Consider the following 25,992-nt stretch of genomic DNA (forward strand, 5'->3'; position numbering starts at 1 on the left):
CAGTTGATGCTGGTCACGTAACTGGCCCTGATCCTGAAGGGCAAGATACCTTAACATGCCACCATGCTACTGTGGAAGACACCATAGTACAATGTGAAGAGCTATCCTAAACCACCGTACACACTGTCCATGCCTCTGGGAGCTGTTGCAGCAAATAAGTCATCAAGCATCTCTTTAGGGACCACTCATACATATCCTTGCCGTTCCTTCAAGGTAAGAACCTCAAGGCATTGGTCGGCAGCTTATAGGGGTGTCCATGGCTGCTTTTACTGCACAAATGTGTTTTTGAAAACTACTGCCAACTTTAAACCTGGATTGAACAGACTCAGGATTTGTTATCAATTATGGTTGCGCTTTTAAGTATGAAGATACATGCCTGTAATTGTAGCACTTGGAGACTGGGGAAGAGGATCTCTTGTTCGAAGGCAACCTGTGTCACAGAATGAGTTCTAAGTCAGCCTGGGCTATACAGGGAGACAAACAACAAAAATCAATTATAGACACAGGAGAGTAAATTGAGGAACAATCTATTGGGCTCACCATTCACCTTTGTTTTTGGTGGTATTAACGTAACACTATATTCCTGGCATGTAAAGTAAGTCAATTGTAACTATCTTGTTAATGTTTTTAAAAATGTTTTTAAAGTGTTTTAACATTTAAGACTAGAGATAAAGTCAAATTTATATAATCTACCTAAACTTAAAGTCCTGGGATACATACTGAGCAGTGAGTTCAAGACCAGCTTAGGAGATACACCAAGACCCTATCTTTAACTTAAAAAAAAAAATGAACATGAATAAACAATTTGTATACTAAAATTTGACTACAAGACTGAATAATTTAAATGGCACCTTGGTTTATCCCCTGCCTCCAGGGGAGAGCAATTAATTTCTGGTAATCAGATGGCAATATCCAATTTCCTTTTTCTATCCAGCCACTGGGCTTTCCGTTGGGCCTGAGGGAATCCTGAACAGAAGCAGATTCCCCCGCCTCCCCTGTTGCTGTGTGACTCAGACAGCTGTCAGTCAGCCCGGAGAAAGCTCCTCCTTCTCTCACCTTCCCATTGCTGGAAGGGGACCTGGAGGGAGACACCCTGGGCTGTGGGGATGAACAGATCACACTATGGGGAGCTCAGCGAAAAACCACGGGTCTGATCCTCTCTTGTCCCAGCAGGACTCCAGTGCAGTAGAGAAATCAGCTCCGCCCAGTTTATGACACTGTCATCTGAGCCCATACAAACAAATTTATGTGCTCACAACTGTCCTCTGATGTCCCACCACCTCCCTGTTCTTAAAAACGTCCACCTTCAGCCGGGTGGCGGTGGCACTCTCCTTTAATCCCAGCACTCGGGAGGCAGAGCCAAGTGGATCTCTGTGAGTTCGAGGCCAGCCTGGTCTACAAAGTGAGTTCCAAGATAGCCAAGGCTGTTATACAAAGAAACCCTGTTTCGAATAGAAAAAAAAAAAAAAGAGTCCACCCCAGGTCTTCTTGCTGCAATTCAGATAACGTTTCTTCCCATCCATTACTGAAAGAAGTTGTCCACTTCCTGCTAACAATGACCATCAAATAGAGAATATATCTTATATTAAAGTAATTATGTATGAAGTCCAACATCTGGGCAGCCATATTGTTTCCAATTTTAAGAAATGAGTTACCAGACAATTAAGAGTTGTATAGTTTTTATTATTTTACTATTAAACTTTTTTTAAATCTTGAAATGGGTTAATCTTAAAGTAAAAACTAGTCATATATTTGTCTTTATACATTATATACACTTAAGAAATAAATAGTGGTCTAAGCATTTTTAAAAAAGCATCAGATATACAAACATGACTTCAAGTCAAATAGATAAACACACAACTCACAGAGGATTCAGTTCTCCACACTTCCATCACTAAACACAGGAGCTGGAAGCCACCAGGATGCTTGGCCAATAACAAGCTCCACTTTGGCAAGAAAGCAATTGCAGTAGCACCCCATGGCTAGAGAGAGCACTCCGAGTTAAGGTTCGACTGTTTCTGTTATGTCTTCAAGAGTTTGGCATTAAACAGCGATACAAATTTGGTGGAGTACGAAGAATGTGCATTAAAACTGAATACAGAGAGTGATTGCTCTCTCACCCCAGCTGACAGCTCACCCATAAAAACTCAACCCCTTCCTCGGGTGTTCTGATTGTTTATTAATGAAAGGGTTTGGATTTTATGGATAGCTATGAAAAATAATTCACTGCTTATCACATCAGGAACAGACTGATGGGAAATAGTCACAGACATCTTCATGGAGCTGCAGAAAGGCTTTCCTGAACTTTGCCTTCAGGAAACCTCACTGGGTCCTCAGCATGGCCCCACCACCACCTTGATACATCTATGTCTAAGCAGGTGGCTGAATTTCCCTAAGCCTTGATTTCAGAAGACAAGAATAATAACAGCTGTCCTGCTCCTTGCACTCTGATTAGGTGACGCACGTGCAAGCTGTCTAGAGACTGCAGAAGGGTGTCTCGGGTGTCACATTTATTGGTTCACATTAAGATCTAGAACAGGAGGCTTCTTTCCAGGAGCTTAACGCAGAGACGGCACTGATATAAAAGCAAGCTATTACATAGAAGACACATCAAACCTTAATGCAAGCTCTGTCCGTGGCAGCTGGTTTCTGCACAGCAGGTATGTAGAACACACACACTACTGTCAAGCTCCCTAAACAGCAGAGACTTTGCTCCACCCCTGGGGCCACCATGCATGATTTTCTGCTTACTGCTCTAATAGTGATCAAGCACGGCCCTTAGAGAAAATGACACATGAAAACCTCAGAGCCCCAGCCAGCCCTTTCAGCCTGTAGCTCTCCCCTCAGCCCTGTCTGTCTTTAAGCACACACATACTCATGAGCCAGTGAACCTGAGGGAGAGATCCTGATCCCATCGGCTCCAAACGCAAAGGTTGAGTCGTGTGTCTATTTCCCTGTGCTAAATAGTTGAAGTGCCCAATGAACGTTTGCTTAATCCAAGTATGAATGATGCAAAAAGAGAAATGCCAACAGTGTGAGTTTCAGAAGATGAGCTAGGAAGCATGATGGAATACCCAAGATAGAACCAGGATCCATCAGTCTGGGAGAACAGTAGGGCATTAGCATCAGCCTGATCTATTTTGTCCCTTCTCTAGGTAACAGGTCTGTCGCTGTGGTATATGAGTCAGCTCTTGAGGGAAAGACTTGTCACTAAGGTTCAGTGAGGCCAAGCATCTGCCAGCCTTCCACACAGAGCCACTTCAGAGCCTGTGTTCCCTGCGGTTGGTCAAAGCCAGGGCTCACCTAGCAACAGTAAGAGTGGCCCAGAGTGCACCAGGGCTCTGGACATTCCAGTGCTCACACAGCTTCCTGAGGGGTCAAGAGAAGTCTGGAGTTAGAGTCATCAGCTGGAACTTCAGCAGGGCACAGGCCTGTCTGGGAGAAGTCACAGTTGTCAGTGGAAACAAGGTGAGCCCAGCAAGTAAATCCTCCCGGGGCTCCAGCATCAAGGCTGAGGTCTTCCATCAAGTGAGTCTTCAGCGGTAACTTTCCTCCATGTGCGTGGACAGTGGGGTGTGGGTGGATTCGGGCTTCAGGACTTCCTGGGCCCTCAGGCCAGCTCCACAAAAGGACTGGAAGGAACCACGTGAATATGGTGTTAGCTCACTCGCCAGCCAATGGACAAAGCCGTACCAAGGTATATCTATTGAGACGTGAACCAAGACTGAGTGTTCTGCACATGGACAAGCCATGTTACTGATTTGCCTCTAGGAACAATGGAAAGATCCCCTATGAGAAGCACCCGTGGGAGCCTGTCTGGGCTGGTAGGTACACTTGTCACACTCAATGCATTCATGTGCTTTGCCCAACACAAACACACAAGTGAGGAGGACTATCAAGCGTCTTTGCCTTTATCTAGAAGTACACCAGATCCTCCTCTGGCAGGAAGGGGACAATTGGGTCAAGAGACCGGAATCCTGTTCTCAACTACAGGAGCTCTCTGAACTTCAGTCTCCTTATTGGTGAACAGGTTCATGCCAGAAGAGAGAAGCCTGATGGCACTGCATGGCTCTAAGGATGCCATGACTTCCTTGTGTCCCTTTATTACTTGGATTCCTATTGTTTTCTGTGCCTTAGAGGGGAAATGAGGGGCTGACTTGTTTCCCAAAAAGAAAAAATATGAGCCAAGTTACATAAATTAGAACATTCTAGAACAGAAAAAGAAGCGCCTCATCCCTTACGTAATTCCTTCCAGGGTATGCAATCTATCAATGAAATTAATGTACACAGGAGCACTTTGAAAGAGGTAAATTTAAATACAAACAAAAAGAATTAAGATAATGATAGAGGAAGATCAAATGAGCCTGCACTTAATGGAGGGGGGCAGTCTTCAGACCTCACAAGTCTGTGATTACTAAGCTTGGGGTCTGCTGATGTTCCTTAACAGAAGCCAAGTCAGCTGGGGGTGCAGTCAGGCCCACTGGGTGGGCAGACGTTTAATCACAGGGGATCCCTGCAAACAGCTTGCTCGATAATCAGTACCTAAACAGAGGCGGGGTGCTTCATCTGAGCAGGTGCAACGTCTCTACTGCAAGGAGCAGGCTTTAACGCAAAACGACCCATCATCACCCACTAGGGAATCCTGGGAAAGAGACTTCACTGTCCCACGCCTCAGTTTTCTCCATGTCCACAGGGACAGTAACGCCTGCCTCCTGAGATTGTCGATAAGTCTGTAAGCCACTGGGTGCAGGTGGGCACATACTGCACACCCAGCATTCCCCAGCAGGACTATCAGCCAGTCCTCTGCTGAAGACAAGGGGCAGGAGGGGAGAGCGGCTAAAGAGACAGCCTGCTGCATCCTAAAAAGGTGCTTTGGCTTAGATGGCATAAGACGGGCTCCACCGAGGATCCCATTGCCACACACCATGACCTGGGCCTTCCTCCACCTGAAACCATGTAGTTCCACACCTAGCAATGTGATACCCCACAAGACAGTCAGCCTCGATGTCATCTCACTTGGCTGTACACACAAGCCATCTGTACCTCACAGTGGGGACAACTAGGGGCACTAACCTTTGCTCATACCAACCTGGTTTCCAGAAAATCTAATAAAAATCTAACTATCTTGCCTCCCACCCTACTGCCTACTGCAGCCCGGGGGCAGAAGGAATCTGGGAAACTAGACTTCGCCCCAGCCCTGCTCACTACGGAGGAAGCACCAACCTAAGATGAGGGGAAACAGACAGCGATGCTGGGGGCTATGAACACGCACAGTGAGCGCCTCTAGGCGAGACAGAGCACGGGACAGAGGGACATGCACGTCCCCTAATATTTTCACGTAGGTGCTTGTCTCCCACCCTCCACCAGGTGGGTTTTGTTAATGAGGGATGTCACTGGCCATTTGCGTGTTACCTGGTTTCATTTTTCATTCTCCAGCCATCCCGACACTTGTGAAACCACAGCTCTTGGCCAGGAGAGATGCCAGTCTTCTTAGGGTCTTGGGCACAAAACATCATTCTAAGAGAAAAAGAAACCACTGTTGTATCCAAAACTCTAGACAGTGCTTTCTGGATTCAACATAAATGGGAAAGGGAAAGAGAAACTTCCAGCATGTTATATCCACTCCAGAGCCTTCAGAACTGCCCATACCTGATGCAGGACTGCCCATCCCTGATGCAGGACTGCCTGTCCCTGATGCAGGACTGACCATCTCTGATGCAGGACTGCAGCATGTACCTTGCTTTATGATGCAATCTTACGCAGCCTCGATCACACATTTCCTGCTTTTCTTCTCTATCTTCCCAAAAGGCTGCCTGCCATTTGGGGCCATGACCTCTTGGAAGCTCCCATCCCTGCCAAAGCCCCCATGAAGCTGACCACCCTGGACCTTAGCACAAAGGCGTATCTTTATGTGAATGTTACTTTGGTAATTGTCGTTGCTTACAACATGAACTTTAAAATGAAGGTTTTGTTCTACTTTACAATAGGCTATGCTGCTGGAAACTGTTTGGGGGGTTTTGAGATCAAGGGTCAGCCTCACCACCATGCTCAAGGTCCCTATAAGACACTACTGTGAACTATCCATTGACAAGAGTTCTTGGAACTCAACTACAAGTCAAAAATCAAAGGTTTGGGCTGGAGAGACAACTCAGCAGTTAACAGTACAAACTGCACATGCAGAGGCCCAGAACTCTGTTCTCAGCACCCAGGCCAAACGGCTCACCACCACCTATAACTCCAGCTCCAGAGAACCAGATATCCTCTTCTGTGGGTACCTGCACTCAGGTATACCTACGTATACACACACACACACACACACACACACACATACACACACACACACACACTTTAAAGTTTTTAAATTAAATCTTTAAAAAAAACAAAAAAGGTTCAGTTCATGGACAACCAAAAGCATAGGAAGAATCAAAGGCCTGCTAATCACCATTTCACAATAGTTTGTGGGAAGCAATAGCTTGTGGCTGTACCACACAGCCTTGGTGACGTGATTGCCACACTGATGGCCAACACTGTGGAGGACACCTCACCCCGATGCCGAGGCAGGGAAAAAGTCATATTCTAGACCTTTCCTGGGGAGTTTAAGCACCTTCGGACCTACATGTTTATAAACCTGCAAAAAGATAGCTTACCTCACTCACAATCAGAAAACACAAATTCACACAGTGCCAGACGGCCTGCTGCCACCCGAATGGCAGCAGTGTCCCACCGTGGGACAGGAAGCAAAAGAGGGAAACCATGGTGCTAGGGCAGAGAAGGAAAACTAGTCCAACCACTCCGGAGAGTTAACCATCAACAGACTACAGCTAAAGTTAGCGGATACATTTCACAGACATCTGGATGTTCAAAAGCAGCTCATGAAGCAGTGTGCCCAGTCATGGGAAATCTAGACGCATCTAAAACAATCCTGCATACTGCTAATGGGTTTAAACAAAGGTGCTAACAGGCATAGAAACATAAAGGAAGGAAGCACATTCCCATTAGTTAATTAATGCAAAGTTTTCATTCTGTCTGGTTTGGAAGAAGGGAAGCTGTGGGCAGAGGAAGGACACAGAGCTGATTGCAAATGCTTCCCTGATCTTTGGCTTTTGAAACCTATCGGAACACAGTTGGGGAAATTGCTTATATTTGTTAAGTCTCAATGGTGATTTAACGAGTGTTCACTACATCTGAGATATTTTATAATGAGGATTGTGTTTCTGCTATCACACCTCTCGGCTCAGGCTGCAGTTAGGAGAGCAGGGGAGTAACACAGGTACAATTACAGAGATCACAGACTAGGTTCTAACAGTTCCTCGATAGAAAAATCCCCAAGTCACAGGTTCCTAGACTAGATACTCTAGGAAAAGTTCCAAAGTGTCAATTCACTCCCACTGCTGCCAGCCTGGCCACGGGCAGTAGACACAAACAAGCCACAGGAAGAATTATCATGGGGACAAATGTCAGCGGAAAAGACAGAAAGGTTGAGGGCTGCTTCGTCCCGCTGATGGTGGTCACTGCAGAGGTCCAGGAAGAAAACACTCCCCTCGTGAGGAAGGCCTCCAGAGCCTCACTGGCTTTGAGCCCTCCTTGGCAGAGTTAGGGCACAGTAACAAGAGTTGATCTATAAAGGTCTGGATCTCCCAGTTTGGGGTTCAAAGGAATGAAAGGCTGCCAGCTGGCAGAGCATGGGGAGCTCTTGGCTGGTGGAAGCCACAACCCCAACTGAACAGCATGATTCAGAGCCGCTGGAGGAGACAGTGCTCTGAGAAGTGGGCTCTGGAAGGGTAGTCTTGTGGAAGGCTTCACCTGTGCGTCCAGATGCTCCAACTTGCCCCTCAACACAGCACACGCAGAGATCTGCGTCCAGGGGAAAGACCTCTTCCTCTGGGCCAGTACAAGACTTGGCAAACAGAACAAGCACTGAACTGCACACAGTCCCTTCCCACCCCTCCCCAGAGGGCTGTGGTCAGGACGTAAGATGGACATACCACAGTTTCCAGAAGTCTGGGAGTAACAGTCCTTGCAAAAATAGTTGAAGTTTAGCTGGTGGCAGAGGGCTCTGGATATTACTCATACAAAGGAAGAAACGCAGAAGGACCTTGTACCCGCCTCTCACAAAGACCAAGAAGGAAAGGAACACTTACTTTCTCTGCGTTTCCCCAGACTTGACACGAATTCTTCGGATGTGCAGCTCCCTTGAGGGGTTGCTGGGTTGAGACAGGTAGCTGCGAAACTCATTCCACAGGTTGTACCAGGAATGAGATACCCCCTCCCAGGCAAGTCTGATCTTCAAGAGATCACCCAAGTCCTCCTCAGTGTAGACCAGGAAGGTGTTGGTGGCATTCAGCTCGATCTTCTCCACTCTGCAAGGTGAGAGAGAAGCTCATCTCATTCCCCTCCCACCTCGGGAAACTGGCACAATCCGCCCACCTCATGCCCTCCATATCCCCACTTCAAAGGACCACCCAGGAAGCTGAGTTGTGCTCTACGCTGACAGATAACTTTGCCCAAAGCGCCTAACTTCTTATCAAAACCATTCCTGAGCAGCTATCCCTCTGTGCCACTAATTCCTAAGAGACAGTGCCAAGGAAGAGCAGAAAAGAGAAGACACAAATTCACCTTCCCGACACAAGCATGCTTGCCGATGCTCAGCCCGGAGGCGGCAGTCTCCCTTCCTCCCTCCCTTCTTCCTTCCCCTCTTCCTGCCTCCTCTCCCATCCCTGCCTTGCCCATCATGCTAGCAATTGTGGATGTTCAATCCTTGTCTCCCAGCAAGACCTTGAGCCCATACAAGCATGCCTCCAGTGGCCTTCTTCTTTCTCCCTCCCTTCCTTTTCTATTCCTTATCATCTGTTTGTTGACAGGATCTCACTGCATTTCTCAGGCTGTCCCAGAACTCACAATTCTCCTGCCACAGCCTCCCCAAGTGCTGGGATCCAGGCTGCACCGCCACACCTGACTCTGATTTTTCTGTCATTTCACCATGACAACATCACTTGGCAGGATGCTTTGTGCCTGGTGGGAACTCAACAAACCTCTCCAGACCTCCATGCACCCCTCCCACAGATGATCACTACAGAAGTTCCAGGGATGACGTTCGTCGAGTTCCCGAGTCCCTAAAGCCTCGGGTGTCAGGCGTTGCCTGAGATGAAACAGCCGTTTCTGTGCAGCTGATCCAGCAGTTTCGCATGCAGCTGATTCATCTTGGGAGCTTCCCTCCCTGAAACCCTCTGAGTCAAGGACTTGAAGGAGAACACACAGCAGAAGAGAGGAAAGAGGAGATATAGATGCCAGCTAGAACCACCCAGCTCCTCCCCTGGGCAAGCCGACCTGACTCTCCCATACTTCTTCCTCACTCTCTCATTCTCAGACTACCTAGTTCTCCATCCTGAACCAGAGTTGCAAAGAATGTTCACACTTACACTTCCAAAGGCAGATTCGGGGAGTCTGCGTTACTGCCGTACAGGGTCATGTAGAAGGTGGGCTGGATGTCTCCACTGTTCTTGTAGCTGAAGATGTGGACTTTCATCTGATAATGGTAAACTGTATGGACAACAGAACAAAGACCTTTGTGAGCCTTGCTTGTCATCTCAAAAGTCACACAGCACACTGGATTTTAGAAACAAAAATCCTGTTGGACCCATCTAGCCTTAGCTGGGCTCTGGTCTTATTCTACCTGAGAGCATGGGAAATCAATGAAGAAGTGCCCTGAACCTGGGGGTGGGGGCCAGATGTTTGGGGACTTGGGACTATTTATTTTCTACTGTGTGACACTAGATGAAGGACCAAGGTATAGACCTCTCTGGGTCTCAAGGTCTTCATACATAAAATACTGTCTCACAAAATATCATAAACAGGTTATAGAAGTAAACACCACTGCTTCTGTCTTCTGTGCAATTTGCTTCCCAGCTGTTGAACATGAGCAGAGTACGCTGAGATATTGATACCGATATTTATGGGGTAGTATTCGCATCACAAAAGGGGTCCTTACCCTGGATTTCTAAAGGAACCACTTTACTAGGGCACGCACAACGTGATCTGATTTTTAATAACTTGCTACATAGACCACAGGTCCTGGGCTGCTACATGGCCTATTCTGCAAGAAAGTATAAAGGAAGGAAAAGACCAAGGGGCACCTGGGAGCCTGAAGGTCAGTTACCTCTGAAAGGCATGCCAGCCCGGGTTTTTAAGTACATTTTGCTATTCCTCTTCTTCCTCATCTTCTTAGCATTGTAGCCAATGTTATTGCAACGGTTCTTCCGGCAGCTCAGACAGATCCCCTTTTTGAAGCGGTTAGGGTCTGTGCATTGGAAGGCAAAGCTCGGCTTGTCCTGATTCAGCAGAGAATCAACAAAGAGGTCTACGGCTCGCTCGTGCTCACACTTCGCCGCCTCTGTGATTGCTGGGGAAACAGGGAGACAGAGAACACACGGGGATGAACCACTTCCGGATGATCCCACCACTCAGTCAGTAGTCGCTGTATACCTCATCCGGGATAGGTTTATTGAGGCTGGTGGTGTGTGATTATTAACATAGGCTCAGTGGCATTCCAAGCTCTTATTAACACACCGAGGAATTTAAGACCATTCCGGCCGTCTAACTGTCTACTCTGTAAGGGAAGGCAATGCTAATATACTCAGAGAATTGGAGAAAAGAGAGTTCATACACTAAGAGTAAAATAGATGGCCAGGAGTGGTGGCACACACCTTTACTGCCAGCATTCCCAGGCAGAGATAGAAGGACCTCTGTGAGTTCGAGGCCAGCCTATTCTACATAGCAAACTCCAGTACGGCAGAGACTAGAGAGAGAGACCCTGCCTCAAAAAATGAAAAAAAGAAAAGAAAAAAGAGTAAAATAGAGTGTGAAAGGGCAGCCGTGTGGTAGAGTCACTAAGTCCTAACATTTATCTGGGTAGAAACACCAGAAATGAAAGCTGGGCATGATGGCACATGTCTTTAATCCCAGCACTCAGGAGGCAGTGGGAGGCAGAACTCTGTAAGTTCAAGTCCAGCCTGGTTTACATATCAAGTTCCAGGCCAGCTGGAGCTACATAGTGAGATCCTGTCTCAAGAAAAAAAAATTGGGTTGGGTGGCAGTGGCGCACCCCTTTAATCCCAGCACTTGGGAGGCAGAGTTCAAGGCTAGCCTGGTCTACAGAGTGAGATCCAGGACAGGCACCAAAACCTACACAGAGAAACCCTGTCTGGAAAAACAAAATAATCAATAACAATTGTGACTTGAAAGCATGAGCAAGCAGGTGAATGCTAACAGGCAAGTTGTATGACTCAGCATACAACTTCTGTGGGAAGAGATACGAATGATGAATTGAACTGTGTTGGTTGTATTCACAGTTCTGGCTGACTTAGAGGATGGAGAGAGTGAGTCAGACACAAGGCAGATCAAGTACAAACTCACTTCCATATGCAATAGATCCCAAAACATCATTGAATCCACAGCCCGGCTGGAAGTCACCACCGTTGGGATAGATGTCAATGTGACCCACGGGCATCCGAATTCCAATGCTCAAGCCGAAGGAGAGAGTGTAGGTGTGCAGGACATCCACAAAGTCTGCGTCATCAGGAGAGAGCCGCTTGTGGAAATCCGCCCCTTCAAACATGGGTCCTGCAGGATCCAGACCTGCAGCAAAGAAAGGCAAGGTAGGCTTAGTGAGAAGCATCAAGGCATTGAGTCTTGACTTAGAGTCCAAGTATGGAGTATGCGAAATGAAGATGCTCTCTGAGCCCAGCAGCCAAATCCAGATACTGGAAATAAAAAATACGGAATCCCTATGTGGTTGACCCAAGATGTCATCACTAAAATTAAGTCCTATAATCACAGAATCAGCATGTTTTTTTTCTGAAGCCCCTGTGCCTCAGCCAGCCCAGTATACTGACCACAAGATTTACCCTGCTGTCAGCCCTGGGGAACCACAGGAGTGAGAACTAAAGCAGTTCTAGAATAAACTCGGCTCCTGACCTAAGTCATACATCCCAGTCATCGCCCCTAGGCACCTTCCACAGAAGAACTCTATTTGCCCCAAACTGGATGGTTTATATTTGGACTCATACTTCCCCTGCCTTTAATTATGAGTCAGGCCAGGGCCCAGGCCCAGGTACAGATGAGAAAGGCATCTCTGATCTCAACATGGTGTGAACCCACACTCCAGACTTCACCATGCCTTCTGTTTTGCAGCCACAGTGAGAAAGACTTTCCGCCTCCCCACCTTCCGTGCTGAACCTGAAAGCTGGTTCTCCCACTCTGGACTGCTCAGATCATATGAAGGAGCGTGTTATAAACTTGGATTCCACCAGGTAGCTCTAAAACACACTGAAAGGACTCCCAAGCTAGGAATCATCTTCGTGCGGATGCATCAGGAGAGCAGGTGGGGAGGGAACTGGTCAAGTATACATAGCAGTGTGAGACTTAACATTGTCTATTCATTCTGGACTATACAAATATGAAAACATTGTTTTAAAGAAAGAAATAATGAACAGGCCCTCAAAGCATAAGTATAGATTTCTGAGTCCCTGGCCCCCGGGGCTGGCACACACACAAAAATGTAGATTGGTTCTCCAAGGGATCCTATAAGTCAGTGGCTTGTGGACCAGACATTGACACTTTTTCCTATTCTTCAGGATCATATATGAAGTGTAACCTCAGGCCTCAATTCATTTGTGTGAAAAATTAAGAGATTAAGAATTTGTCGCCGGGCGGTGGTGGCTCACGCCTTTGATCCCAGCACTCGGGAGGCAGAGCCAGGCGGATCTCTGTGAGTTCGAGGCCAGCCTGGTCTCCAAAGCGAGTTCCAGGAAAGGCGCAAAGCTACACAGAGAAACCCTGTCTCGAAAAACCAAAAAAAAAAAAAAAAAAAAAAGAATTTGTCTATATTTATTATCAAGCTATAATTATACAAACTGGATTTATCCCAACCAGGAAGGCTCTTTGCTCTACCGACACACAAAAAGGATATAGAAAGAGTTAAGAAATAAGATGTAGGGGCTGCAGAGATGGCTCAGAGGTTGAGAACACTGGCTGCTCTCCCAGAAGACCTGGGTTCAATTCCCAGCACCCACATGGCAGCTCACAACTATCTGTAACTCCAGTTCTGGGGATCCAACACCCTCACACAGACATACATGCAGTTAAAACATCAATGCCCAGAAAAATTAAAAATAAATAAATTATTTTTAAAAAAGAAAAGAAATAAGATGTACACAGGATGGGCCCTGTTTTGTCTAAGACAAATGTTGGGCACTGAGAGTGTTTAGGTCCTCAAGACACATTTGGTGATTTGGGGAGAAATTTTTGTTTATGGCACTTGTGAGTAAGAGAACTAACAGCATCTACTGAGAACAGGCCAGAAATACAGCTAAACATCCTAAAATGTGTCACATGGCCCTGACACACACACACACACACACACACACACACACACACACACACACACACACACCTCAAATCCCCACGGACCCACATAATGTCACTTCCCAGACTGAGAGACCCCCAGTCTAGAGACACCAAGGCCTGGAGGCAATATGGCCAAGAACTATGTCATTTTGTTGTGTTTTGTTTATTTTGTTTTGAATTGTTGAGACAAGGGCCTGGGGAGCTGGCAGAATGCTAATCGGTGCCACATGCAGCAGCCCTCGTGTCTCAAAAGCAGGCCCTTCCCTCCAACCTCTCTGTGGAGCAGGGGCCTGAGTCTGTCCAGTTGCATGTCCCACACTGTTCTAGAACTCACAATGTAAACCACACTGGTCTTGAACTTAGAGATCCCTGTTTCTGCTGGGATTAAAGCAAACGTCACACTACCCGGCAAGTCTGTGTCTTAGAAGGAGGCAATAGGTAACAGAACCATGTTCCCCAGATGCTGCACCAAGAAGCAGTGAGTTCGCAGCGATGCACGTGAGAGGGTAACTTTAGGACAAAGGCAGCAGCTTTACGTGTTGAGTGGATAAACCAGAGCTTATTACCCCTGGAAACAGGTGGAGGCTAAAACCAGAAAGTTACAGAAGTTTGGATGATTTTATGGGTGACCATGGCAGAAAGGGATCCCGGGCTACTTAGGGCTCAACCCTAACCAGGACTAAAAGAAAGATGGCATGATAGTGTGCCCTTCCAGAATAGCCCACAATGACCTACTGGAGAGACTGCAAGAGCCATAGTATGACATAGAGGCGTCCCCCTGCCTCTCACCATGTGCACTGAAGAGGAAAAGAGAGAAGAAGAAGAAGAAGAAGAAGAAGAAGAAGAAGAAGAAGAAGAAGAAGAAGAAGAAGAAGAAGAAGAAGAAGAAGAAGAAGAAGGGAACGCTATGCTTTGCACCCAATACAAGAGAGGGGCTCTGTGCTGGGTACAAACAAAGGTCCCCACCAGACGGGCAGCTCCATGGAAACAGAGCTGTTCTGGAGGAATGCCGCCAGCTGAGGGGGCCTCGCAGGCCAGTGTGGGGCCTTCACCTACCCAGCTCCCTGCTCGGACTGTGTGACACACATCCCTGGCCCACAAGCTCAGGAGAAAAGTGACATAATCGACTTTTTAATTATATATTTTATCTGTACTGCTAGATAGTAGCTAAGGGCAGGCCCTGCAACCTAGTAACCTGGACTGAATCCCAGACCTGCTTCTTAGAGTGTGCAAGATATTGGGTTCATTGTTTAATCATCCGGGCCTCCTTCCCCCAACTGTGAAAGCTGCAAGGTTACTGTGTGGCTTAGAGACAGCACGGAGGAAGCACCATGTGCTTGAGGGTTGAATGAAATAGCATCTATCCTACAGTCTGCACAGAATGTACTTCACTCATACTTCTTAAAGGAATCCACCCGCTTGCTTATTGCTCATAACTATAGGATTGGACATTAAATAGTGCCTGTCCTATAGCCTGCACAGAATGTACCTCACTCATATTTCTTGAAGGAATCCACCCGCTTGCTTATTGCTCATAACCATCTAGACACAAGTTCAGTAAGGAATGCATGACCTCTTCCCTACAGCACCAGATTGCCTTCCGAAGATATCTGCGGCAAGCAAACCCCACACCCTCTAGCCAAGCAAGACTGGGACTCAGATCTCTAATAGGCCCCAAGCTAAGGACCCCTGTGGCCTCTCCACGGTGGCATCACTCCCTGAGGACCACACCCAAGCTGTGGTCTCCAAGCTCTTATCACTCAGGTTCTCATGAGAATAAAGCATAAAGAAGAATAGAGACAGCCTACCTCCATCAGACACCTACAACAGCGTGGGGTAAGCAACTGGCCAGACCTCTGCTCCACAGAGATCTGGGAGGGAAGGGCCTGCTGTCAGGACATGAGGGCTACTGCATGTGACATTGATTAACATTCTTCCAGCTCCTCAGCTGACCACAGACAAGAGGCCCTCTCCTCAGCAGCTACCACCTAAACAAGCAAAACGAACTGGAAAGTTCTCTAGATTAGCCCTATCTTACTTCAGACTGGAAACAAGGAAAAGCAAAATCTTTGGTTTGTCCTTGTTACCAGGGACATATTGGACCTTGACCCTGGTAGAGACCACATGAGTGCTGCAATCTGCACCCAGCTGTCCTGGCTCTGGAACACTAGAGAATGACCACACAATCACCACCTCCTTTGGACAATTCAAAGCCCAGCACACTACAATTTAGGAAGAATGGATCTCAAGCTATGCTGGATGGAACATTGGCTCTAAAAGAGTTTGAATGCATATGTCTGTGTGTGTGTGTACCTATTAATCTCTGTGTGCACACCTATTAGACTCTGTGTGTATACCTATTAATTTCTGTGTGTGTACACCTATTAGACTCTATGTGTGTACCAATTAATTCTGTGTGGGCACACTTATTAATCTGTGTATGCACACCTATTAGACTCTGTGTGAATATCTATTAATCTCTGTGTATGTACCTATTGACTCTGTGTGTGCACACCTATTAGACTCCTTTCCACCTGAGTCCTATTTTAAAATAAAAGAACTACAGGGAAAGACAGTGGTCACACCTTTTCTTCTAGATGCTCTCTGACTATGGCTTAAATATATCCTCCCTAAAAAATTCATAGACAGGAAAAGTAATCCCAAATCCAAGTGTGAATGGTATTTGGAGGTGAGATGTTTAAGAGATAATTAACATTAGATAAAGTCATCAAGGTGGTGTTCCCAACATGATGCATTTTATAAGAAAAAGAATGACCTAAGCGAGCATGCTTGTTCTATCTGATCATGTGATACCCCCCATAATGTTATCATGCAGCAAAAAGATGCCAGGAAGCCAAAAAAGCCTCCTATGCATCATAACTTATCCAATCTGTGCCATTCAGTGATAGCAACAGAAAGCAATATAAGCCATCATTCTTAGTATATTAGGGATGGAAGGGGAGCTAGGTAGGGTGAATGCCTTTAAAGAATGCTGGAAGGAAAAAAAAAGTCAGGGCAACAAATTTATCAACAATTTTGTGTAGAGGAAGCTCTCTTGTGTACCTAAAGATCCCAAAAATGGATAAAGGATCTTTGACATTTTTTTATAATTATTAAATAATTTAGTCCAAATACAGGCATTAAAAATTCACTATGATGAAATTTCCAATACAGAAGAAAAAAAAAAATTTCTGTTGAGTTCCTGGATAGCAATATCAGAAAAGTCTTTAATTATAAAATCCAACCACTCATTCTAAACGGTAACTGTCACACGATAAAGATGCAACCTTAACACTGGAAAGAAGCTATTGGTTAATGAACTGCAAACCAGAGGCAGTATTCAAACCAAACTCTACCACTCACATCTGGAATCTCATGGGTGAACCAAAAGTGAACACTCAGAAGCGTAGAAGCCAAGGCTACCTTTTGGCCTCTGCTCCTTCATTCTTAGTTATCTGCCCCTGAGCAAGCTGACTCACTTTTGCCTGTGACCTCACCTCTTGGACTAGACCAGTGGTTTCCAAGCCATGTTCCCACCTTGAATTTCAGGAGTAAATCTGAAAGGCCTGGCTAACACGACTCTTACATACACACGGTGGAAGCAGACCTTACCGGTTATTCTGCCCACTGTCCCTTTCACAAAGTTGCCAACGTATCCAGCCACGTGTGCTCCAAGGCTGTAGCCAATCAAGTGAACGTTCCCAAGAGAAAACTCTTCCTTCTCCTGCAACAAGTCATCAAAGAATGTGAGTCGAAGAGTGCAGTGCTGAGTCTCCAGGGCCACCAACAATTCAACGTGTCCATCGTAAGAGAAGGGCCACAGGGGTCACAGACATAGACTCTTTGTAGCATCCCCAGGGTTACTGACATGCAATATGGATGGAGGGAGTTCTCAAGGACTTGGTGGCATTTGAATGCCAAGAGAGTAGTGGGGGAGACAGGACTGCAGGAGGCATGCCTAAGCTTTCCCCTGCAAGCTCTCCTACAAGGTTTCCTTTCTTTGGGGCAGTATTCAGAGGACACAGATGAATCAATGTAGAGGTCAAAAGACACCGTACCGTCAGCAGACCAAAGTGCCAGCCATGACCACAGTGACCTGCTCCCTGCCGGTCTTTGACCTCTACTGTAACCCCAGAAGCTTCTGACTCCTCACCTTAAGCAACCTGTGCTCCCACGGTTGGAGCAGTGTCCCCTTCCAGAGTACTCAGCTGGCACGGGGAGGAGGGGTGCTGAGGTGGGGCTTTGACCCTTAGCTCAGTAAACACAAGAAAATCTTGCCCAGGATTCTGCCAGGAGTCAGAAGATGCCCCGGTGAAAGGAAAGTCAGGCTGGAAATGCTCAACATCTAGAGTCACTTTGCCAGGAGACCCCTTGTCCTTCCTGCCTGTTAGGTCTACTCGGCTCAGGAAAATGGTTAACTTATAAAAAGTAAATCAAGACCTCAAGATCTGTTTTACACACACTGTTTTAAACAACGCAGTGGATGGTCTCTGTGAAGCAGCCTCCTTGCATGCCTACCCACAGCCACCCTCCAAAGGCAAGAGCAGCGGTCTGTGGCTCCTTCAGATGGAAAACCAGCCCTGGCTCCTGGCCCTTCTCATCTACCCTAAGGGCATCCGCTTCTAAGGTCGGGAACTAATCTCCCACAAGACAATTTTTCTTTTTACAGCAAATAAAGTAACAGAAAAATCCAGAGATCTATCAATCATTAAAAGGCTCTGAAACAGGCTTTGAAGTAGTTCATGCACTGCTTAAGTTTAGCAAAAATTGTAATGCTAGAGATTTTGATCATACTTGAAGTTCACAGTAACGACATGTGCTCTGCATTTCCTAAGAAAATGCAAGCTTACCTTCAGAAATGAAATGGGGAAAGAAAACCTAATGAAAGGAGGCTCCCTTTCGTCTCTGCTTACCTGCAACCAGTTAAGCATCCCAGCCACTCTTTGTCCCACCATGCTGATGTGACTGACAGCATCTATGTACAGCTGGTGAGCCAGGGGCAACCAATCAACCACCACCACATTAGCATCTTTCTCTCTTGTCTGCAGGGCTGACACAAGATTATACAGCCATTTTTCCCACATACCACTCATCTGCAAAGAAAACGGGAAGATTATTTTTCTTTGAATGCTCCTTCTGGACCTCATCTGACCGGTCCTTCACAGTGGCTGCTAAGGAAATGTAGACTCTCCTGTGCGCAAGTCAGCCAAAGGCAGAAAGGCTTAATGCTTTCTTTCCCTGGGGTTCTTCACGTCTCCAGTGCCCCATCAAATTTTTCACAGCTCGTGTGTTATGCTACATTACCCTACTGTCTATTACATGGGTATTGGTGGCAACAATGGCCTGAGGTTAGTCTGAATCCCTGTCACAGCCAGCAAGTGGCCTGGTCCATCCTTCAAGGAGTTAGAGAAGGTTGCCTTGGAGAATTAGCTCCTCCCTTAGAAACACACTGTCACTTAGGCAGACACCAAGTTAACAAATGACCGCTTCCCACAACCCATCCCTGCCATCCTCTTGACCCCAGCGTAAGAAAAATCCACCCCTGGAATCCCAAATTAGAACTCAGAACACATTTTCCCACAGAAACAACATTATACATGGTAACTAGAAGCGGTTGTAAACCTATCCACACGTACATTATCAAATAAATAGATTTCTGTGCTTAGCCTGGGAACCCAAACACTATTTACAACTTGCTTCTATGGGAAACCACCATTCCAAGTTCCAAACACATTACAAAAGAACTTTCTGGAATGCTCCCCATTTGTAAGCTTGCAAGCAGTTAGTATTTGCATTTTGACAGGAGGACCCTGGAGAAATTCAAATGTGCAATTCCGCTTGTGTCCTGGGGGATGAAGACAGACAGACAGGCCCTCAGTCATCCCTTCATTCACAATAGGAAGGTAGACTCCAACCTTCCCAACTCCCAAGCCCGACCCCAGCTGTTGACGGTAGATCTAAAGACCCAGCAAGAATGTAACGGATATGAATTTCTCATCATTAAGAGGAAGAACGTCCCCTCCCAATTAGTCAGGCAGAAACCTGCTCACTTAATAGTGCCATTTTCCTACAGACTGTCATTCTGTGAATGAACAAATCCCTTGCTGGCCAAGAGTTTCTGAAGCTGAGTGTTAAAGCCCTTTTTTGTTGAAGTTTGTCATGGGCCTTTCAATGGAAATTGCTCAGCTAGGGCACATAAAGAGCCCCAGTGCCTTTAAACGGGGCCATCTCTATGCAAACAGGAGGGCAGCATGCCAATAGAACCCAGCCAGCCGGGCCAGCTGGCCCCTCAGATTCTCCCAGCCTGTTAGGTTGCTTCAGCTCAGCTCTGCTCTTAGAGCAGGATGGGCCCCCTCCAGGCAGTGGTTGGCCAATGTAATTAAGTATAATTAGAGCTCCTTCAGAGCTAAGGGAGTTGGGCTGCCGGCCTCAGGAGAACCACTTTCTGAAAGCCCATTGCGTGCCAGCACTAAATGCCACCCTGCTGAGTCCGGATTGCCCCCTCTGAGAAGCGCCCATTACATTCTTCACAGCTGTCTGAAATACAAGCAGCCCACAAGGAAAGGCGGGAGAGAGAGGGTTTGGAATCTGGAAGCACCACTATTCTTTTTAATTGACCAAAACAAAAGGAATCAAATCTTATAAAAAGCAGCAGAGCCCCCTCCTGGGCTCACCGTCCATCCATGAATGACGAAAAAGGTTTTGGCTGTCATGTTGAAGCCACAGTCTTCCAAGAGTTGGTTGTCACCAAGGGAGATATGGCACCCTTCATGTTCTGGGTCCTTAGAAGTGCGGACGTTAAAAGCCACAGAGGGTTTGACAGTAGCTGGTACTCCAGTGGGTTTATATTCATCTGGGGAGGAAGAACAGCATAAATACTCCCGGTGGCTGGGGAAGTGACTTCTAGTTCAATCTTGAGCAAATTACTTGTCATTTGGGTTTTAGGTTTTTACAACTACTGAGTGTTTCCTCTTCGCCTTCTTAGGCAGCAGTTCTCAATCTGTGGGTCAGATATTTACATTACGATTCATAACAGTAGCAAAATTACAGTATGAAGCAGCAATGAAAAGAACTGAAGTTACTGTAAATCCGATCTCTCAACTATCCTCGGTGAGTATTAATTAGTCATTTGAACTAAATTCTGTTGCTCAGAAATAAGTAGCTATCTTTCCTACTTTATTTTTCCCTGCCAAACTGATTTTCCCTTTCTTTCTTCTCTCCCTCAAATCCCTACCTTTGGAGTGTGGGTTCTCTTTTCATGGAACACTTAAGACTAGTTAAGCCAAGAATTTAGGAATTTTCATATGTAAAAAAAAAATCTTTATGGCAAGGCTGTAATACCAGCACTCTTGAGGCAGAGCTAGATAGAGGGAAGATGATGTAAATTCTAGGCTAGCATGGGCTAGAGAGAGAGTTCCAGGTAAGTCTGAGTTCATGCGCGCTCTCTCTCTCTCTCTCTCTCTCTCTCTCTCTCTCTCTCTCTCTCTCTCTCTCTCTCTCTCTCTCTCTCTCCCCGTCTCTCTGTCTCTCTCTCTCTCTCTGTCTCTCTGTCTCTCTTTCTCTCTCTCACAGGCCTGGTGGCTCACACCTATACCCTACAATCCCAGCACCTGAGAGGCTGAAACAAGAGAACTACTACCAAGTTTGAGACCAGCATGGGTGACATAGTGAATTCCAAGCCAACCTGGGCTTTATAGCAAGGCTGGGGGATGGGCAGGCGGTGACAGAGAGAGACAGTGACATCAGAGGGAGAAGGCAAGCATTGTGGAACATGCCACATATTACAAGACAGCCCCAGTAGAGTCTGGGGTATCCCCCCTGGGTCAAAGGCACTAATATCTCTGCAGAGAAACATAGGGCAACTCACGTTCTACAGAGAAAAAAAAATGCAGATATTACAAATAGCTTTCTACCAGGGTTGGCCACCAGATGAGTTGAGAGCATGTAAGGTCAGGTTCCTCCCATACAGCCTCCCAGCAAACTTCGAAGTTTTGAGATTTTGCAATTCGAGGTAAAAGGGTATTGACCCACTGTACAAGCCGCTTTCCCTGGCATTCCCATTTTGATCCAATGCTTACTTCAAAGACCTTAGACAGTCCCAGGGCTCTTTGCAACAGGCACCAGTTTGTTATTCAAATAGCTGAAGCCATGGGAAAATTCCTCACAACAGCAAAGCTGCCCCTTCCAGTTCCCTGTTACATACAGTGCGACCTTTTCTTGCCCCTGGGACATAGCCCTAATGGCACTATGGCCATGTGACCCCAGGTAGGCCCTGTCATTTAAGATAATCTCTAACTGATCCCCACTGTCTCTCATCCAATCATCCTAGTAAGCCTCTCTTGATAACGGATTAGGGGAAAGAGTGTACTCTCCTGTTACCCAGAAGTCACAGGGAGATACCAAATGAACATCCAGGAGCTTTATTTACCCAAGAGTTCAGAACAGAAGGAAAAGCCAGTTCTGGTGGGCACAAGGCTGTAATCCTAGCTACCGTGAAGACTGAGGGCAGGAAGATTGAAGATAGGTGCTACGTCTGCCTGAGCTACAGAATGAACTGAAGGCAAGTCTGAGTAACTTAGCTCGTCCTGGTTTCAAAGTTTTAAATACTAGTAAGTAATAATAGTTGTAAGGGGCTAGGGACGTCACTCTATAGTAGAGTGCTTTGAGTACACACTTAAAGCCACAGATTTAATCTCCAGTTTTGAAAAGACACACGAGGGAGCTAGGAAGTAGCTCCGTCAGTTGAGTGCTTGCCTAGCATGCACAAAACACGGAGTTTGATCCCCAGTACCCTGTAAACCAGCTGTGGTGACCCATGCTTATTCAAGGTCAACCTCAGCTGCAGAGTGAGTTTGAACCCAGTCAGGGCTACATGAGACACTGCCCCCCTCCTCCCCCCCCCAAAAAAAAAAGGAGGAAAAGGGAGAATTGGACAGAGAAACCACAGCTATGGAGAGGGTGGTGATGAGATGGGACAAGCAGATACAGGGGGCTGGGGACATATGCCAGATGTAAGAGGGATAAAATCCAGAAAAAGGCCCCCAAAGACACATGATCAGAACACAGATTAGCTGTCATGAAATTAAATCCCTAACTGGCAGAAATTTGAGGTACAGACATTACCAGTTCAGTTCTCCAACCTGGACAGCCATTCTCACGGAGAGCAGATGGGGTGGGTTAGGAGAAAAGGCAGCTCTTAGCCTCCTAAGAGGGAGCCGAGGCTAAATTCACACATAGACAAGGAGGGCCACCCTGGCATCTGGCTTGCTCTGATCCCGCGGCTTGGTTCCTACTGTTTAAGGACAGGGTCACTTTGGCTTCTGGGCCTTTGTGATTGTTTTTCGCCCAGATGTCTTTGTGGTTCATTGTCTCAGCTCCTTGCTGAGGGGTCAAGTTCTAGAATAAGGTTCTCCCAGACCACAAATTAAAAGGTACCGCCCTCAGCAGCGCTTCAAGACTCCCTCCTCAGCTTCACTTTCCTGCCTCGTTCTGAGTACCATTTACATACTTTTATTAGTTCCCACTGCTGAGATTAGGTCCTGCAAGGTTAAGGACTGCCATCTAGTCTCTTCCTCGCAGTCTTTCCCCACTATCGAGAGTCCCTGGTACTAGAATGCAGCAGTACTTTTCAAATGAATGGCACCACCACCTAAATAACCAGAACCACAGACACGTTAGCATTCTTCAGGAAAAGATGCCACATACCCCAAGTCTCGCTTCTAGCTAACACTCAAGTTGGAAACAAGCCAGGAGAAGGTAGGTTTTTCCCGTTCCTTCCAACTTAAGCTCCCACGTGCCCATAAACTAACATGGGCTCGTAGCTTCTGGCGCGCTGTTCTGCAGACTAAATGAAATGATAGACCTTGGTTTAAGTGCTCTGGGGCCCTCCACTGCTTAACCAGCCCATGCTGGCTCTGGATGACCCCACCCTCACTCCACCAAGGGCAGATTGCCTCCAGTGAAAGTGTCAGAACCAAAGAAGAGGAAAAAGGATGCTAGAAGGAAGGGGGAGAATGGAGGAATGGGCAGAGGAGGGAAGATTGTTTGGGGAGAAAGTTACAAGCCAGATGTCCCCTAACGCACTTATCCATCCGAAGCCCGCCACGCCGCCGCCACCTTAACTTCCAAAACACCTAAGCGTTAATGAAGGGGGGAGCGGGGGGGGGGGGGGAGGCACCGGAAGTTAGAGCTCGAAGAATTTTCTGGCCTCTCCAGCCTCCAAAGATAAGACAAGGTTTAAAACGTGGTATAATTTAAGCGAGACTGGAAGGCAGCTAGCTCGGCTAGCCGGACAGCGCTGATTAATGGAAGTGGGAGGAAGCAAGAGAAAGGATTCTAGCCCACGCACCCTCCCTGCTCGCAGGCGGCCTCCAGGATGGCTTGCTAGCGGGTGCTCTCGTCCGAAGCGCCAAGACAAGTGGCTTCCGACACCGAGGAGAACACAGCGCAGTGGGAAAGGGTTTCGTTGGGACATGGAAGCCCTGAAGAAGGGTCCGCAGGACTTGCGAGGGCGCAGCGCAGGAAAGAAGTGGGGAGAAGAGTAGGAAAAAATAAATGCACATTACCTCGCAGCGACCCCTGGGGACGTAAGTTTTCGAGACTTCCCGCCGCGAAGCAACAATAGACGCTCCAGAAGTAGAGCAGGAGAACCCGGTTTCGCATCCTTCTCTGCCACGCCCCCTCCTCTCAAACAGGTTTTTTTGTTTTTCTTTTTAAGCCACTAAAGCCCCCCGAGCCTAGAAATGGGCAGCCTGGTCTCGGCAAGAAAGTGATGGGCTGGACAGCTGGAGGAGAACCTGGTAGGTTGGTAGCGCGGCGCGCGGCGAGGGGGAAAAGAAGCCGGTGGAAGGACACGCTGCCCAGCCCGACCGGTCCTCTCCCGGAGCCTCGGTGAAGCCGGGGCTCGCCGCTGTCACACTGCGAGCTCCAGGAGAGGTACTTTTTTAAAGTATTCGAGTCATCTGACCCATCGCCAGATGGTTATTTGCATAATTTATTCCCGTCTCGGAATGCTGATTGGTTATACCTCTGACGCCAAACCCAGAACTCCCCAAAGTTTGAATGAAAGGGCCACACACCCACCACGTGGACGCCCGCAGGGATGGACTAGTACACCGCTGGCTGGGTCCACCGGCTGCTGCTACTCTAGCCACCCCTGCTTCCTCCCCTATTCCTGGACCCCCAGATCCTCCGCCTGCCCGCAGTATCCCACAAAGGAACACTTCCCACCACCACCACCCCGAAATGATGTTCCCCCTGGAGAAGAGATCTCTGGAGACAGGAGGTCAATTCTCTTCAAGGTGGGAAGCCAGCCAGCGCTGGGATGGTCTCTCCGCAGCCGGGGGCCGAGGGTCGGGATGGGGAAAAGCCACATGGTCGTTTGTTCCATCTCTCTGTCTCCTGCAGCTTTGCCCCCAGGTGCAATCAGCGCGATGGACAAAAGCTGGTCAGATCCAGGGGCTGGGCCCTGGGGCCTGCTCTTTAGGGTTACACAAACCCCACTTCAAAGACCTCATTTCATTATTAGCTGCGACACTCCGGACAAGTCGCCCAACTTCTTCAAGGCCGTTTCCTCGCCCGAAAGTAAGGGGATAGCAGTTCCTGGGGCTTGGGGGATCGTGGAGAAATTAACTCGCTCGCCGAGGAAAGCGCTCAGTTCGGGTAGGTGCTCTCCTGTCACTGGAGAGTAGGAATGGAGCCCTACCAGCCACCCTTCCCGAAGGGAAAGTGAGCCCAGGGAAGATCTAAGACATGTGGCCCAACCTCTGCCACGCGCCCAACTTCCCAGTGAGTGGAATTCAACACCCCCCTCCCTTTTCTCCATCCTTTTCTCCCTCTTTAATCTGGATCTCCTGGCTGTGAGCTGCACGCAGATGAAACTGTGGTCCGGAGTCCGCAGTTCCAGAGGACCCGAGTTCCTGAATCCCGGGAGGTGGCAGAACCGCTGCACCTCCCAACCAGTGGAGACCCTGAGCGCAAAGCAGACTGGAACCTGCCGACTCAGGGCTGAGCGTCCCCATCCAGCCTCCTTCAGTTAGGGAAAACGGCTCTGCTGGCCGCACCTGGAACCCCAGCAGCAGCCCCCGGCCCTTTCTCCCCTAGATAAGCGCTCCAGCTGCAGGGGCCGGTGTGAGGAAATCGAGCCCTAGCGAGTAGGTCCTGTTCTGTGACTCTGGCTGTCACACTTGACAGCACACATGAGCACACTTTCTCGCTCATGTGTGCTGTCACCAATGAACAAGAGGTAGATTGGCTTTATCTTTTGAGTATAAAACTCGGTGCAATCTAAGGGATGGTTAATGTCACCCTCCCGGCCCCTCCCACTGGCCCTTTTCCTTGGCAAACAGAAAGGGCATGCCACGTACCACCTGCCCTTAACAGACAGAAACAGGCACCGGACTGGGTGCGTCTGTGAAGGACGCCTCAGTCTCTCTCTACTGCCCTGGGTTGGCCTTGGCATATTGTCCTCTAGATATGAGTCTTGGCAAGCTCTACTAGCTAATTTTTTTATACCTAACATCAGGGGCTAGCCTGTGATAAGTAAATACTTAAAAAAAATAAAATAAAGTCTCCCCTAGCTGAGGACAA

At 47.6% G+C, this 25,992-nt stretch overlaps 1 protein-coding gene across 1 annotated transcript; it reads right to left on the minus strand.

The window, feature by feature from the left end:
• Nucleotides 1–1,662: 1,662 nt before the first annotated feature.
• Nucleotides 1,663–24,128, minus strand: Lipg (lipase G, endothelial type). The gene is made up of 10 exons (XM_052742549.1): nt 23,970–24,128; nt 20,079–20,257; nt 18,318–18,497; nt 17,017–17,128; nt 11,413–11,634; nt 10,157–10,399; nt 9,420–9,540; nt 8,142–8,360; nt 5,413–5,517; nt 1,663–3,632 (listed from the first exon to the last, which is right to left on the minus strand). The coding sequence occupies exons 1-10, from the start codon at nt 24,064–24,066 to the stop codon at nt 3,611–3,613; spliced, it is 1,500 nt and encodes a 499-aa protein (XP_052598509.1). The 5' UTR covers nt 24,067–24,128; the 3' UTR covers nt 1,663–3,610.
• Nucleotides 24,129–25,992: the final 1,864 nt, after the last annotated feature.

The sequence above is a fragment of the Peromyscus californicus genome, unplaced genomic scaffold (assembly GCF_007827085.1).
Source record: "Peromyscus californicus insignis strain IS unplaced genomic scaffold, ASM782708v3 Scaffold_17__1_contigs__length_78620276, whole genome shotgun sequence".
Taxonomy (NCBI): domain Eukaryota; kingdom Metazoa; phylum Chordata; class Mammalia; order Rodentia; family Cricetidae; genus Peromyscus; species Peromyscus californicus.

What these genes read in the sequence shown, in the direction of transcription:
- Lipg (XM_052742549.1), bottom strand. Translation starts at nt 24,066, where the DNA reads ATGCGAAACCGGGTTCTCCTGCTCTACTTCTGGAGCGTCTATTGTTGC. An exon ending in GGATGCTTAACTGGTTGCAG is followed by an intron (nt 17,129 to 18,317) that starts GTAAGCAGAGAC and finishes GACTTGTTGCAG; the next exon opens with GAGAAGGAAGAGTTTTCTCT. An exon ending in GGGATCTATTGCATATGGAA is followed by an intron (nt 10,400 to 11,412) that starts GTGAGTTTGTAC and finishes CTGTTTCCCCAG; the next exon opens with CAATCACAGAGGCGGCGAAG.